This window comes from Dendropsophus ebraccatus, chromosome 7, assembly GCF_027789765.1.
Source record: "Dendropsophus ebraccatus isolate aDenEbr1 chromosome 7, aDenEbr1.pat, whole genome shotgun sequence".
Classification (NCBI taxonomy): domain Eukaryota; kingdom Metazoa; phylum Chordata; class Amphibia; order Anura; family Hylidae; genus Dendropsophus; species Dendropsophus ebraccatus.
In genome coordinates this window covers 62,069,886-62,086,497 of record NC_091460.1, presented here as the reverse complement: position 1 = coordinate 62,086,497, position 16,612 = coordinate 62,069,886, and the positions used below count along the sequence as shown (strand labels likewise).

General features: G+C 38.7%; 1 protein-coding gene across 2 annotated transcripts in view; it reads right to left on the bottom strand.

Moving 5' to 3' along the window:
• Positions 1–463: 463 nt before the first annotated feature.
• KIT (KIT proto-oncogene, receptor tyrosine kinase) overlaps positions 464–16,612 on the bottom strand; it is a 45,334-nt gene continuing 29,185 nt past the window's right edge. For both annotated transcript variants that reach the window (XM_069977630.1, XM_069977629.1), the window contains exons 6-21: positions 16,026–16,221; positions 15,532–15,647; positions 15,329–15,443; positions 14,708–14,895; positions 14,421–14,518; positions 14,202–14,328; positions 13,390–13,494; positions 13,195–13,305; positions 9,904–10,054; positions 8,112–8,191; positions 7,284–7,411; positions 5,532–5,654; positions 4,060–4,171; positions 2,772–2,871; positions 2,563–2,668; positions 464–1,948 (exon numbers count right to left, since the gene is read on the bottom strand). In XM_069977630.1, coding sequence (XP_069833731.1) covers positions 1,826–1,948; positions 2,563–2,668; positions 2,772–2,871; positions 4,060–4,171; positions 5,532–5,654; positions 7,284–7,411; positions 8,112–8,191; positions 9,904–10,054; positions 13,195–13,305; positions 13,390–13,494; positions 14,202–14,328; positions 14,421–14,518; positions 14,708–14,895; positions 15,329–15,443; positions 15,532–15,647; positions 16,026–16,221 — 1,979 coding nt within the window. In that variant the 3' untranslated portion in view covers positions 464–1,825. The remainder of the gene's footprint in view (positions 1,949–2,562; positions 2,669–2,771; positions 2,872–4,059; positions 4,172–5,531; positions 5,655–7,283; positions 7,412–8,111; positions 8,192–9,903; positions 10,055–13,194; positions 13,306–13,389; positions 13,495–14,201; positions 14,329–14,420; positions 14,519–14,707; positions 14,896–15,328; positions 15,444–15,531; positions 15,648–16,025; positions 16,222–16,612) is intronic.

The window sequence follows — 16,612 nt, the reverse complement described above, 5'->3', positions numbered from 1 at the left end:
AGCCGTTATCCTGCCAATATTCTGATACCACTAACCCTACCGACACTGGTATATGACCCAGAGCACACTAAGCCCAGAAATTAGTCGTTCCCGGCAATCTACTGCAGTGGATAAGCTGAAAGAATTCGCCAGACCCAGCACGCAGTTAAATCAAGATGGCACCCGCACCTCCAAAGAGACTGACTCGCTGCAGCCGGATGCACTGGAGCCCACGCTAGTCCAGGTCACCGCCCAGCTCCTGGATGCTATACAAGCATCCACTGTCTCCCTTACAGAGAATAGATGAGGTAAAGCTGGATGTGGGTCTCCTTAGGCAAGACCTCCATAAGCTACATGACAGATCAGAGAGAGCGAGCAAATGATCTCACAGTTGAGGACACTACAGCTCCTATGCCTAATAAGCTGAGCGGGTTAAAGAATAGTTAGATTCTTGTGTCCATCTGCATACAAAAAGCAAACTGTGTAACATGACAAAACATTTTATTATTAACAACTCTTTTCAACGATCAGGCAACATACCCCCAATGTCCTGAATCTTGCAACACTAATTACAACTATGTACATACATTACATACAAAAATACTTTGCGTAAAGGTGGAGGAGGGGGTAAACAGAGAGGAGGGGGTAAACAGAACATATTGCTACATTTTCCATATGTACAGAAACCGATTAACACAAAATAAAACATAAGAACAAAACGTTAACATCCAGTCACTTTAAAAGTAACAGTTGCCGTAAAAATGTACAAAAATATAACATCTTAAACCATTAAAATAAAAGTGTCAGACTAAGTGCCCCCGATAAAGTACCTTTCGTATTAATGGTTTGGTTAACAAGCAAATCCTAAGTGATTTGTCCAAGATCATACGGAGGAAGTTCTACTTAACCCCTCTCTGAACAGCCAGGAGCAAAAAGGTCAAAGCATTTTTTTTCTTTATTTTTTTTTTATCTTTTAGAAAATATTTAACATTTTAAAGGTGCAAAAACAGACAAATGCAGTGCAAATACAGGTTATGCCTCAGCGCACCTTTCTGTAGAAAACCAGTGAGCTTTCACAGAGTGAGAGACAGTGATGCTATTGATCTGACCTGTTCCTGTGATACAACTGTAATGAAGCATTCGAGGATTATGGTAGTTGTAGTTCGGCAATATATTAATCAGTAGTTTGTGCTTTGACCTACTCAGTTTCTACACAAGGCAAGGCATACCTCTGGTACTAAAGATGAAAATTTTATATCCAAATAATTTAACGCTTATAACTATATTCGCTGTATCTATCAATTGTGAATAAGTGCACGAGAATGGTCAATAAATAGTTTCATGAAATATAGTATATATGAGAAATGAATCAGTAGCAAGACACTGGAGACGTAGGTATGTCAAGTCACACAGCAGAAGCGGGTCAACAGAATTCTGGTTTCGCATTCGGTTTGCAAGACATTTTAGCATTTGTGTAGGTTTCTAATGCTACAATTTAAGTCTCTTCAAAAGTTCCCAGAGCTATCATCTCAGTAGACTTCAAATCCGGGAACTTAAGTCTTCATCCAAAGTCCTTCACAGGTCACTGAGCATTAAGCCTGGCATTCACGTGATTGTTTCTATATTGGCGTCCACAAAGAAACAAGTGACAATATGTCCGAAGAAATGATAGACGTCAATATCTATTACAGCATCACATGGGCCACAAAGGACCTAGCTGATATTTTCGATCACCGCTGTCACAGAACGATCTGTCCTGAAATTCAGCAGCTCAGCAGGATTGTGGCAATATTGTAACATTTAGAAATGTATGTGAAGGTAAAATCCACAAAGCAGCGAGAGGTGTTTAGCATTCCCTGTTGGCCAGTAGGGGTTGAGTAGATGATGTGCTGCTCCCCACTGAATTGATCCTCACGGAATGATCCACAGGAGTATGGTTCGGACACACAGGAGAAGTGTTTGAAATTTTCTGTTTATGTAAAAAAAAATAAAAAAAAATAATAATGTTATAAATAGACAACTGCAAAGTGGATAAGGCTACTCTATTAGGATATATCACATCTGAATTACCACTTGTTCACACACCAGTACAAAGTTGGAATAAATGTCTATGGGGCCATAAATGCTCCATCAGATACAGCGTTACAAAAATATTCTCTCCAAAAAACATTTCCTTTATTGGTAAATATCTGTCATATAGAAGGACCACATGGCAGCACATGAAGTACATACAAGGAGATGTGTACAGTACAGGCCCATGCACACAGACCTACAGAGTAGAGTAAAGATGAACAAACTTGCAGTCAGTTCAGGTTCTCACTCAAGAACCCGATCGCTCGGCATTTGATTCCCACAGCCTCGAGAAGAGGGATGCTGCACATCTTCTCCAGGCTGTGGGATTCAAATGTTGTGTTCAGATTCACGCAAACCTGAACTTACTGTATATCTGAGTATCTAACACTCAGTGTTCACATTACAGCTATCACAACCTGTCTGTCCTCATGACCTATTATACATTTTAAAGCACTTTAGCAGAAGTTCCACTTTAGCTAATAACATTTGACTTGAAAGAAGTAGACTCACATGCCCCTTGGTGTCTGAAAGCTGCTGTTCCACCATCTGTACAATCTGTTTAAAGGTAGGCCGCTTCACTGGGTCGGAGTTCCAGCAACTCTTCATTATATCATAACTGAAAGCGGAAAAAGAACACTGATGAATATTGATACAGTATAAGACTTTGGTAAATTTTCACGGGGGAAAAAAAAGACTGCAATAAATGTAGGTTTACTCACAGCTCAGCTGGTGCACACTCTGGGCTCAGCATGCGGTAACCATCCTTTATCATTCTGTAGAACTTGGAGTCCACCGGTATTCGAGGATATGGGCTGCTTCCTGTTCATTAATCATACAACGCAGTGTTAGAAACAGGACAGGAATGACTGAAGTGGAAATAAAACATTGGTATGGCGAGCACTGGGCTATAATCATGGCTTTTTTAAAATTACAACTTCCTTTAATACCCCAATTATTGACACATTAGCAATTATACCACTTTATTCTCAAAATATATCATTAATAGATATAGATCCAAAGCTTTAATGAGGTTATCTGGGGACATAACATTTTTTGTTACCTATAATTAGAGGTACATTAAAAACAAACAATAAGTTATTGCTGTTCTCTCAGACAGCATTTGGAGGCTTTATGGCTTTCATGGTGCAATATTTTTCCTGTCCCTCTTCTCCCTTGTGTTACGCAAATGTGTATGTAATGTGTTTACATTGTCCATGCTCAGATTGATATTCCTGTTTCTATATACACAAATAATATGATTTTTTTTTATATTTGCTGATAATATTGTCTGTATTTATTTCTCTGTTTTTCTCTCGTTTTTGGACAAAACTCCCCTCTGATAGCTGATTCATGTTTTTTTTTTTTAAATAAAAGCTTTTAAAACTATAATCAAAAAATAAGTTATACTCAATTACCCTGATCCCTCTCTGCTGCTGTTCTAATGCCTTCCAGTCCCCACTTGTCACCATGGCTTCCTGGTTTCTGTGACATGTTGACCCTACAGGAACTGCCTGAGATAGGTCAATGCTGCAGCCAGTGATTGGCTGAACTGGCAGTTCCTGTGGGGTTGATGTGTCAGGTGCGGTGACAACCAGGGAACGGGAGGCATCAGAACGACAGAGAATCAGGCTAGACGAGTATGACTTATTTTTTATTCTTAACACATCCCTAGCCATATGTAAAAGGATATCTGACAGCTGAGATAGGCATAACTCTTCAGGGGTTACAGAAACTGGTTAACTTAAGATGCTATGCAGTTTTCATAACTCCCGTTCACTTCTTTAGAAGTTATATAAAAAAAGCATAGAACTGTTTAATCAATAATCATATCCTTCCAGGCTTGGATAGAAGTAATTATGTTATGGACATTATGAACGTGAATGGTCATTTTGATCACAATATCCAATTTAAAAAAATGTCATGGTGCAACAGAATAAAAGAGATGCGGCCTTTGTTCTTTTTTCATGGAAATTAAAAATAATAAAAATACTAATTAAAACAACGTACCAAGAGAGAAGATCTCCCAAAGCAGGATCCCGTAAGACCAGACGTCACTTTCGAATGTGTACACACAATGGAAAATACTTTCAGGTGCCATCCACTTCACTGGCAGTCGAGCCTGAAATACAACCATGTTATAAATCTGGTTAGACAATCGTAGGATAATATCCCAAAAAACCCATCATGTAGAGCTGTATGGCCTTAGTATATAGAGCTGTGTGACCACAGTACATAGAGCTGTATGGCCACTAGATAGAGAGTTATACGGCCACAATATGTAGAGTTGTGCTACAGACTATGTTACAATAGAAGACCTAATCCCACCCATATAATGGATTAAGCATACTAAGGATCCTTCTGAGGAACAGCAGTTCCCCATTTGCTTATATTACTTAGGCCAAAACATCTTCTTTTGCTGCTAGTAAAAGACGAAACTTCATCTGTTCCATTTCTGTTTTATAAGGCTGTAATTTTGTGACATGTCGTATATCTTCTAATGTTGGTTGCTTATTATGCATCTAGGATTAAACTGTTGTTAAAAATGCTTAAAGGGGCAGAAATGCTGTTGTTATATGTCCTATTATGACATGTAGAGACAATAAAAGAAGGGGAACACAAATGGCATCTCTTTCCTGGTAGAAGACAATTCTAAATTGCCTCCAACATTCACTGTACATAATGGATGACCATTGATTCTAACAGACATTGGAACATTTACAACACCCAGAAATCTAAATTGTATGGAAAGTCCTAAAATATACAAAAATGTGAATCCACACAAAATACATCAGGTTATAGCTAATTTGCAATATTGATAAGTGGGTTTAGGAGAACTAATATGCTCCCATAAATACAACCTTATAGTTGCCTAAATATGTTGTCCCGTTCTCTCCCTAGCATTACTGGGAAATTCCAAATTATCCCTTCTTAAAGTGAAATCCAAACCTTATCCCATGAGAAGTACTAAAGTTATTACTGTAGTTTGGTTGAATATATATGCTTCAACCTATACAATGGCTGGATATGCATTAATGGTAGAAGAATATAAGGAAGAGTATCCTAACTTTCCATTGTAATTTTTTGCATTTATTGCCAAATAAAGCATTACAATGTTATATTTTTCTCAAAAGGGATTATGTTAGGATGCTATACACTTTAATACACCATCTCTTGATAGAATAATTTGTCACAGCTGAACTATATTACCTTTTCTAACCAGTTTAAAAAGATCAATACATTTTATTTCTTTTTCTCCAAAAGGCACATTACGTCCAGTACGTCCATTATGTCCAGTAAAACTGTGCCTAATAGGACTACTGTAGTGTCATTTTTACATGAAATTTTACATTATATCACCAAATCATTAGGTTCTCTCCAAGAGAGAGTGTCCTGATGTGATTTGCCATCTTCTTAGGGTTTTCTAAGGAAATATGAGAACACTGAGTAGCGCTAACTGAATTACACCTGCTCAGACTTACATTTCCTTTAACCACGTAATTTGAGTCATTCTTGATATCTCTTGCCAGTCCAAAGTCACAGATTTTTGTAATTCGACCATGAGTGAGGAGAATATTTCTTGCTGCAAGGTCTCGGTGAATGCACTGTTGAAGAAATAAAGAAAACACAAAAATAGTTATTTAATGTAACAGCACAGTATGGACAGTATAGGATTCAACACCATAAACCTATGTATTTACATAAAAGAAAATATCAGAACATCATTCTAGAGGAATAGTTTTCTACTTAACTGTGCTTAGGGTGCTATTAAAGGGGAAGTCCGGCAATTTTTTTTTATTAAAGTATTGTATTGCCCCCCAAAAGTTACACAAATCACCAATTTACAATTATTACGGGAAATGCTTATAAAGTGTTTTTTTTCCCTGCATGTACTACTGCATCAAGGCTTCACTTCCTGGATAAAATGGTGATGTCACGACCCGACTCCCAGAGCTGTGCGGGCTGTGGCTGCTGGAGAGGATGATGGCAGGGGGATTCTCAGTGTCCCTCCAGTGCCCTGTGTCCCTCACTGTCCCCCTGCCATCATCCTCTCCAGCAGCCACAGCCCACACAGCTCTGGGAGTCGGGGTGTGACATCACCATTTTATCCAGGAAGTGAAGCCTTGATGCAGTAGTAAGTGCAGGGAAAAAAGCACTTTATGTGCATTTCCCATAATAAGTGTGTATTGGTGATTTGTATTACTTTTGGGGGGCAATACAATACTTTTTAAAAAAATTTCGCCGGACTTCTCCTTTACATAGGAAAAAAAACCCTATACTTTCTCCCCTTGTTATATCCAGGTCAGTCCCCCAACACTGCTCTAGCCACTGATTGCTTCATGATTTAAAAAGTGTACTTGAGCACAGTTTAACAGAACACAAATGTCTCCAGAATATCCCTTTAAATGTATAAATTACACGTTATACTTTTCCCATAAAACTATATATGAATCTGATCAAATCCAACAACATATAGTCTAAAGATCAGGCAGCATATTCAATACAAGGATCCCTGTAAGTCAACCGCTTATATCTTCAGTCAGGACACACTAGAAGGCTGATGGGTGATAGGTTTGTACCATCAGTACATTCGCTTCAAGTTTTGCACATGGATAGAACGGCGCAGGGAAGCCAATGCCATGCCTTCTTTTGAACCATGGCCCGCTGCCCGTGTATGGCGCTATTCTATTTCCGGGCACCGGCCGGGGGTAAAGTACTGGAAACGGGCTGCCCCCTAGTGGAAGACCCCCCCCCTCTATGATGCGGCTCCATTGATTCTAATAGAACCGCGTTATAGAGGGGCGGGGGTTTCTTCCCACTGGGGGGGCAGGCGTCCGCCCCCAGTGCCTAACCCCGGGCTGGTGCTTTATCCATGTGCAAAGCTTAAAGCTAATGTACTGATGGTACATTCACTTTAAGGGATCCTGTAGAAATGTTTGATTTTTTTTTATCAGAAAAAGTCAAAAGTTGGGAAAATATTTTTCAAAACTAAGTTTTCATGTCAATTAATAAAACAGAGAGAACAACATGAATACATTGCAGGCTTTCTAACAGTAGCCTGAAATACCAATGACTTTTTTTAACACAACTTCTGAGAATACACAATGTCATGACTGCTGTAGCATTGCCCCTGTTGAATGGAACCATGCTCACGTCAGTAGATCAGTAACTGTATCTTAGCCTCGCATGTCTGTCAAGTACAAATGTGTGTGAGCATCTGTGTATTAACTCACATTTTTAGACGCCAGGAAGTTCATGCCCTGTGCAACCTGATATGAAAAGCTAATCAGATCTTCTGTATCTAAGGCTAAATCATCCTCTTCAGGCATTGCGATGGTGACATCCTGATCAACATAGGAACCTATTCAAGATAAACCGTTTACAGAGCGTTAGACAGAAAATTCTAACAAGCATATCATGGTTCTGAGCAATGACCACTTTTTTTTTCTACGCAAGCAAACAAATGCCTCACTAGAGCAATAAAACTATGTGAATTTTAAACAAAAAATGTGTGGTTTGAAGAAGTACGGGTTTTCAGACAAACTTAAAGGGGTTGTCCAGCGAAAATCTTTTTCTTTCAAATCAACTGATTTCAGAAAGTTATATAGATTTGTATTTTACTTCTTTTAAAAATCTCAAGTCTTTCCATCCTTATCAGCTGCTGAATGTCCTGCTGGACGTGGTGCATTCTTTTCAGTCTGAAACATTGCTCTCTGCTGATATTTCTGTCCAAAAGAGATCCTGTCCAGAGCAGGAGAGGTTTTAATTGGGAATTTGCTTCTGCTCTGGACAGTTCCTGTCTCGGACAAAGATGGCAGCAAAGAGCACTGTGTCATACTGAAAAAAAACAGCACTTCCTGCAGGACATACGGCAGCTGATAAGTGTAAGAAAAAATGAGGATTTTTAACTAGAAGTAAATTACAAATCAATATAACTTTCTGATTTGAAAAAAAAAGATTTTCGCTGAATAACCCCTTTAATTTAAAATGGTATTCATTGCAACAGACAAATATGTAATTGATGGCAGAGTCATCTACTGGGGAATGAAATTTCCACTCACCTGATTTTCTTTTGTCTGCCTTGGTTGGCACCACATAGGACACTCCTGGCTTCATATCCATGTACTCACTCAATCCGTCACTGTAAAACAAGGGGAAGGTTTGTTTTTGAAAAACATCACCACTATTTACAGCTCCTCGAATGAAGGATCCAAGAACAAAGACAAGGATATCAATGTTTAACTTGGCAGGAGAACAAGCATAACATCTCCTGACATCCACGTTCTTTAGGAACCGCGGCACAGGATGTACGTATAATCACTGAAGACGAGTCCACCGGTGGCAACAAAACTTGTAGGGTGCATTAAAAAAAGAAATGCTTATCATTTTATTCATCCACTTTTTTCCCCCTTGAAACCCACCTGCACAAACTACAACAATCTCCTTCCAAGCCATATGCTGGTTTATTGACACAAAATAGAAACATCAGGTCAATCGCCATATCTTAAAGTGATTACATGTTAGGAGCAGACGCTATACCCATTACATTGTGTCAGGAGAAAGAGACAGCAAGTGATGAACAATAGATCATTCTCCAGGGAAATTGTAAGGCACTGCGGTTTACATGAAACGAGACCTTGCACAAATACTGTTCACAGGTCAAGGAGAACACGGATTAAGACGTCTGCTCCTATAGGAGGTGATATAAATGTAACATTGCACACGAATGAATACTGAGTTTCATTTTATATTTAGACATAGGCTGGGTTCACACTGCATTTTTAGCATAACGGATCCGTTTTTTTAACGGACAAAGAAAATAGTGTCAGCAACGTATTTTTGTCCGTAAAAAAAAAAAGGATCCGTTTTTTTTATGATGGAAATCAATGGAAAAACGGATCAAAATGGATGCACACAAATGCATCCGTTTTTGCAATCCGTTTTTCATCCGTTTTTACAAAAAGCGCATGAAAAAAACGGACTGCAAAAATGCAGTGTGAACCCAGCCTTATTGAGGCCTAATTTCCTTGTCTACATTGGCACAATTACTCACTGTGGTAAAGTGAGTCATGTAATTTGCTGTGTAAAAGTCTTAAATTTTAAGGTTAATATGCTAAACCATAGCACTACCCAACATGCCCCAGGTCTTACAGATAAAAGCCCCAGAATTAGCATTAGGGCAACTGTGATGTATTTTTGTGGTGTCACTACAAGGTCATCCAGAACCACGATGTGACACCCTAAATTATTAGAGGGGGAATAGGGATACCTTTATTTACCTATACATATTTATTAAGAAATAGGTTCATTTTCGGACAACCTTTAAATGTATGTAAAGGGGACCTCACACTGAAAACGCAGTTCAATCTGAAGACATGATGTTACTGAACAGGTTGATATATAGATTTGTGCTTATTCTGGCCGGTTCTACTCAGTGACTGACAGCTATTTATATGCACAATTAAACACAGATATTTGTCAATGAGCCGGACTGCCTCTTTGACTACTTAGCCCAGAACGAGCAGAGATTTACATAAATGACAAGTTATATTGAAATTTTTCCCCAAAAAACTGTATATAAGTCTGCTCATCTCCCTCTGTTCTATACCACGCTGCCTGCAGACTGGACTGAATTTTCATTGTGACAGGTTCTTAGAAGATCTTAATGGAATGTACTATGGAAGTGATAAAGTATCACCACTTTCTGTAATCAAAGATTTGATCTGCTTTTCAGCATTCTGTGTTATTTCCAAACTTTGACTGGTGAACTGGACCTCAAGAGATCCTGCTGGTAACTTAACACACATTGGTTATAAGGTTGCTGCACCATAAGACATAAAATACTTAACTCACCAAACATGTTCCCTGGAGTTAAGGAGGTTCTTGTAAAGGGCATTTTCTGAATGATCGTCAAACTTTTGGCAGATGAAGGAATCGCGTTTTCTTCGTAGATAATTTAGAAGATCCCCATAGCAACAATATTCCGTAATGACAAGAGTGGGACCTGGGAAATAAATGTAAAGTCTATTTAATGACAATAGAAGCACATCTATGGAATAATAATATTATTCTCAGGTCACATGATCTGAACACTATGTAGATGGGCCTTGCCGTGGCCAGTATGGTATCACAGTATGATATGTGATATGTTATTTCTCATTATATTCTATGGAACTAAGCTAGAAAGATGTCCCAGGCTGCAAATGATGGCTCAATGCACAAATTAGATTAACTTCTCATTAGACTCTTATGAAGAATGTATTTGCTACAAGGGTTCTTCTTCACTATGAAGTTATAAGTAATATTTTACTACTCAATTAAAGCATGCATAGATAAAGAAAACCATAACTATGACTGCTCTGTGTCATTCTGATGAAGAGGACCTCTGTTCCTCGAATCGCGTAAATATTGTGCACTTTTAATAAATATTTTTACTTTATTCAGCCTCTATTTGGAGTCTTTTGGGCAGCGCTAACATTTATGGATTAGCCACGCACCATTTTTGTACCTAGACTAGCCTTATTCCCACGGGCCCCCACTTGGGAGCATCCCGTTTGGGCTATCCTAGTTGGCCTGCAGCCCTGCACTCTCCACCGAAGCGCCATATCCTGGCATCTTCTGAAGACCTGGTACCCATTTGGGTGATATGCATAAAGCCCAAGGGGCTTGAAGGTGAGCACCCCATCAGCACCTTGCATTTTTAACTGACTTGTTTGTACGGTATCACACGAGGCGCTGCTGCCTGGCTTTTTTCTCTCTCCCTTGTCTGTGTCAGTAGAGGAATGAACATGACAGATACCCCTTAGAAATCAACTTTAAGAAGAAATTCAAAGATGAGTTTGGCAAAGGTAAAGGATCATGTTATATGCATCTAGGATGTTTGAACCAATCATTACAGGTTCAGCACTGGATTTCAGTAGCTTCTTCTTAGTAGTGAACTGACTCATTGCTAAAGAATGCAAATTATAGCGTGCACTAGAATGCAGCTGGAGAGCCACATAACATGCTTCTATTTGAAGAAGTGATCCACTTAAACAGCCTGCCAATGCTCTAAAAACAACCTGCCGGGTCACTGCACTAGATTATATAATGCCACCTAAGGTTCTGTCCTTACAGTTACCCAGATGCAAATTTTACTTTCTACAAGTTTTTTTGGACACACGAAATCTTAACTCCCTTATTCTGCATATTATTGTGCTGACCTTTTGTGCCTAGTAATATTTATCATAATAGTGCAGCAGTTTAAACAAGCATGCCAGCTAAGACATGGACTTATATTCTGACACTTAAAAATTCAACGAAAAGCTTGATAAATAAAAGACATGGAATGTGACTCTTAAAATGAAAAATAAATAAATAAATCATGCAAATCAACTGGTGTCAGAAAGTGCCAGAGGTTTGTAAATTACTTCTATTAAAAAATCTCTAGTCTTCCAGTACTTATCAGCTGCAGTATATCCTACAGGAAGTGGTGTAGTCTTTCCAGCCTGACACAGTTCTCTCTGCTGCCACCTCTGGAACTGTCCAGAGCAGTAACATATCCCCATAGAAAACCTTTCCTGCTCTCCAGACTGGAAAGAATACACCACTTCCTGAAGGACATTTAGCAGCTGATAAGTACTGGAAGGCTGGAGATTTTTTAATAGAAGTAAATTACAAATCTCTGGCACCAGTTTATTTAAAAGAAAGAAAAAAAAAATCGCTGGAGTACCCCTTTAAGTTTCACCTAGTTTTTTCTGGCACACCAGAAAAAGTGCACAGATGCTTCAGCAGAAACACCGTATTTATAATGAACATAATGTATACCCTGTTCTCTGCAAATAAAATCAACAAAAATGCATGACCTGACATGTAGATGCTTCCAGAAACAATTTATTTTATTTAAAGGGGCATTTCCCATAATTAACTTTTATGAGGTGTCAATCATATACCAGCGGCTCCACCTTACTAGAAATTGAGCAGGAAAATAGACAGTTCTCCTCCACTAAAAACAAACCAGTCCTCTAAGGCTTGTCTAACAGTGACTACATTCAATCTATAGTTTGATTCCAATGAGAACCTAAATCCCAGAACTATGCGTTGTGTCTCTCAAAATACATAGAGCAGACTTCTGACAAAGGAAACTTTGTTACCAATAACCCCATTGCAGCTATCATTTCTCAACATCCGAGTATGAAATGAAAGCTGCACTGTGATTGGTTGATATGGGTAACAATGACAGTTTGTCTTTTATATTTTCATAAATCTCCTAAAAACAGAATAGTAATACTTTATTAGAATTTATGTCTTTCTTTCTCTCTATGGGGTAGAGGAGTATGTTGGAGTTGCCCTTTATGCATATGTTTATTTAGCATGTAATCTGACTGAAAGAGACAACAAATTAAAGTGTATCCCTGCCCGGACTCCACTGAATAGATGATGCTTTTCTGTCTGATGATGGATGATTGATAATGCATTTACTGTCCTCCACATACAACACAAGTCCACATTAACAGCTCTACAGTCCTCGCCGGCTCCATAAAGGCTTAGTCACACGTTGAGTCTTAAGCTGCGCTCGCAATTAAGCGATTATCATTAACCCCTTAGGCAACCAGGTGGCCTACGTATTATAAGCATGCCTTAGTCACAACCTAGTAATCCTTAAAAAATGATGTAAAAACAAAATACAGAATAATTTATAACATGATCCTGTTGTAATCCCCTACAAAGATTTAGTGCGTGCGACACATACTGTTTGTGTTTCCAACTTCCTCAGTTGTTGTCAAGTCCCTGGTTATGTATAATGTTGATGTAATAAAAACTTGATACAATGTATTTCATCATACAGGAAGCCAAGCACTAGTGACACTGACATTGCTTTACATGTAAACTATAAAAGTATAGAGGTGTTCATAGTACAGCAATGGGCATTTGGAATACTACCTAATAGATATATGTGGTAGGCTCCTTCTCTTTAGTAAGTCACTTAGTGGTAACAGGACTCCCATAACACATGACACCATTGTATTTGCTGGAACAATGTATGACGAGGTGTCACATGATCCCTACTGCCCGATAAGCTGGTATAGACTACAGGAAGAGTGTGCGTCTTATTTATAGAAACCAGTGGAAGATATTAACTTCAGAAGACTTGCATTTATTTACCTCCCACAGTGCAGGCTCCTAGAAGATTTACTATGTTTTTGTGATGGCCAAGATAGCTCAAGACCTTCAGCTCAGACATCAGGGCTTCCCTTTCTGTTGAATGGGCACTTGCTGCAAACAGAAACATTTTATTCAGTATCAGCTATACAGTGTCATTGGTTATCAATAATAAAACCAGTCAAGAGTGATACTCACGTTTCAGCATTTTGACAGCAACCGTGATGGCGTTGTCTTCCTTCAATAAGCCGTATGCCGTTGCTTCAACCACTTTACCAAAAGCGCCAGCACCCAGAATCTTACCTATAAGGAAATACAATGAAATGTTAATACAGTTACTATAGTAGTTTGGGATATAATGAAACATAGTCCTGCAGTCGGACTATAGGGATATAGTCTGCATCCATGACATTATAGCATAACATATCTGAAGGCTGCTATAGTCCACACCAATATTAACCTGCACTAGCTGATAGAGTAAAAGGATCATCCTAAGATTTAAAGTTAATAACTATTTATGGGATAGAGAATGCTTTGCAGATCAGTACAGAAAGACACCAATCTCTGTATAACACAGGGGGAGATTTATCAAACTGGTGTAAAGTAGTATTGTCTTAGTTGCCCCTAACAACCAATCAGATCCCACCTTTCATTTCCCAAAGAGTCTGTGAGGAATGAAAGGTGAAATCTGATTGGTTGCAAGGGGCAACTGAGCCAGTTCCACTTTACACCATGTTTGATAAATCTCCCCCATAATGTTTTATATATGACGTAGAATATAACAGTTATATAACTTAAAGGGAATCCGTCTCCATGAAAAAGATCTGTGTGTGTTTCCATGTGAAATTGGAGGCATACAGATGTACAGTTTAGCTCTATATCTATGAACAATGCATTACGCATCTGTATAATGTATTGTTTATATATGCACGAGGCCATAATCTGTAGGAATCTAACTTCTTGTGATATATAGTATTGTATAAAGTAGTGAAATAATCCAATGCACTAACCAAAGCACAGCCTGTCCCTAGGGAACTCCCACTTATTGTCATAAGGAAGTTGTGTCGGATCAATATACACATAGTTATTTCCATTGATTTCTTCTACAACCTTCCACTGAATTTCATACTTTGGTTTCTGTGGTAAGAAAAAAACAACATAAGCTAAGTAAAAGGAATATAGATTAACATAAAACACCAGTAAGAGCAGAACACAAGTGTCTGCCATACCTGCAAGTATTTGTACATGAGGACCACCATGGCGACGCACAGGACAGCGGCTGCTACTATAAATCCGATCAGTAAGGGGTTAAACAGGGAATTCCCATCTTCAGAGAAACAAAGAGAAAAAATAGAAAGGAAACAAAAATAAAGGAAAAAATTATATCAATGTTTAATCTAAACAGGGGCTAATGTCCCAATGAGCACCACTATGGGTGGAATCCATCAGGCTTATCAATGTCGCCCCACTGAATAACATAAAAAATTAGCAAAGAAAAGGTAACATTTTTATTTACCTGTAATGGCAAAACTGTAAATGGAGGTTATTCTCTCCACATCATTGTATGCGATGCAGTGTACGGAGCCATTCTTTTCCTTAATAGAACTCACGTCAATGATGCTTTCTACAACCGTACGCCCAAGAGAGGAGTTTTCCATGCTCTGTTTTGTATCAATTGGTAATATTGTTGGAGAATCTATGCACCTGCAATAACAAAGTCACATTATACTTGTTTTCTTCTGAAGCATCAGCACTAAAAGCAAATGGAAAGTACAGATATAGCTACAGGAACTGCAGTAATAAAATACAGAAATGAAATTGAGTCGACTGTGTTGATATTGTTACATAAAGTGAGTTGCTCACAAAGCAGATTATTGTGTCACTCCCATAGGGTTGAATGACACTTTAGTAATTGTGCTAATGTCTCGGTGTAATACTTAAATAGATCCTATGTCAATAATGCATGAAAACATCGGCTGCCTGTCAATCAGCGTGCGCACACAATACCAAATAGTCTAAGATTTAAGAAACTTGAGTTCCTTCATTAGAATTGGTCCTGAGGAGATTTCAGGTTCATTTACAAAAAGAATTATATTTATCTATTAGTTATCTAAGAGTTTTGCATAGTGTCTGTTACCTGGATTCAGATCCCGGACAGAATAACCAGTCAATAGAAGGCACAGGAAATCCCGTCGCCACACACTGCAGCATGTCCTTACTAAGTCTCTCAACTATTAGGATTTCTGGTTTTGCTGGAGGAATACAAAAGAAACCAGGGGCATTAACAAAAAATCTTCACAAATTATTTTACATTGTAACCATGTGAAAGTTTACACTCACTCTTCACTGATATGTTGAAGCTGACGGACGCATTGGCATCGGAATTCGAAGCATAAAATGTATAGATTCCCCTTTCATTCCCTTTGAGACGGATCAGATGTAGCTCACTAACATACCTATCAGGGGTAGAGAAGTATATTTACCTATAGATAATGGTAACATATGTAGTCATTTACACATATGGCCCCGACCACACAACGTCCTTTTTGGACGTTTTTTTGTACAGGTACCATGTCGCACTCAAATAACGTACGTTATTTCAAAACAATGGCCACAGTTCCACAAATAACAGCCGTTGAGCGCGAAGTGGTGGATGTTCAAAAAACTGCCGTCAAACAGCCAAAGATAGACGTTGTGTGGTTGTGGCCATATAGTTATATAAACATTGTATACAGCATAGTTTATACATTGTGTTATTTCAGTGTAAATGTTAATTTAACACTAAGATATACCATAAAGATTACCAGTAGCTCACACAATTGTTACTGTCATACCTATTGTTGCCTTCATCTCGCCACTGAACAAAATGGTCGGAAGTGTTGAGCACACTCTCGTTCATAAAGGTCCACAGCTCTTCATCTGGTCGAGGATATGCATCAATGTAAACCTGCAATATGATGTTCTCGCCAGCATTTACACACACGTCAAATGTGGTATTGTCCATCACAGTCAGACTGATGTATCCAGTTTCTGTTCACAAATAGAATAATTGGGCTAAAATTAGTGTGATATAAGAGTAAGAGGGGTTTAGATTAGATCTTTTTAAGGTCCCCAGGTGCTGCATAAATAAAAAAGGAAGCGTACTCGTTGGCCCCAATCACCTGCCACAACCAGTCTGATGGCTCCTGGTACCGGATGGTTTCCTCTTCTTTCTGACATAACGACCTTGTAGGAAATGCCTCCTCAGTCAATCACTAGTTGAGATTGTTCACCATTTCAGCCAATGCTTGACCAAGTGGGCAGTTCCTGCAGGTTTTGTCTGTCAACGGAAGCAAAAAGAAGCAGAGAGCACCAGGGACCAGGAGCCATCAGAACGGCAGTGGTGCTGTATGGTGTGTACAATACATCAAGATGTGAACAT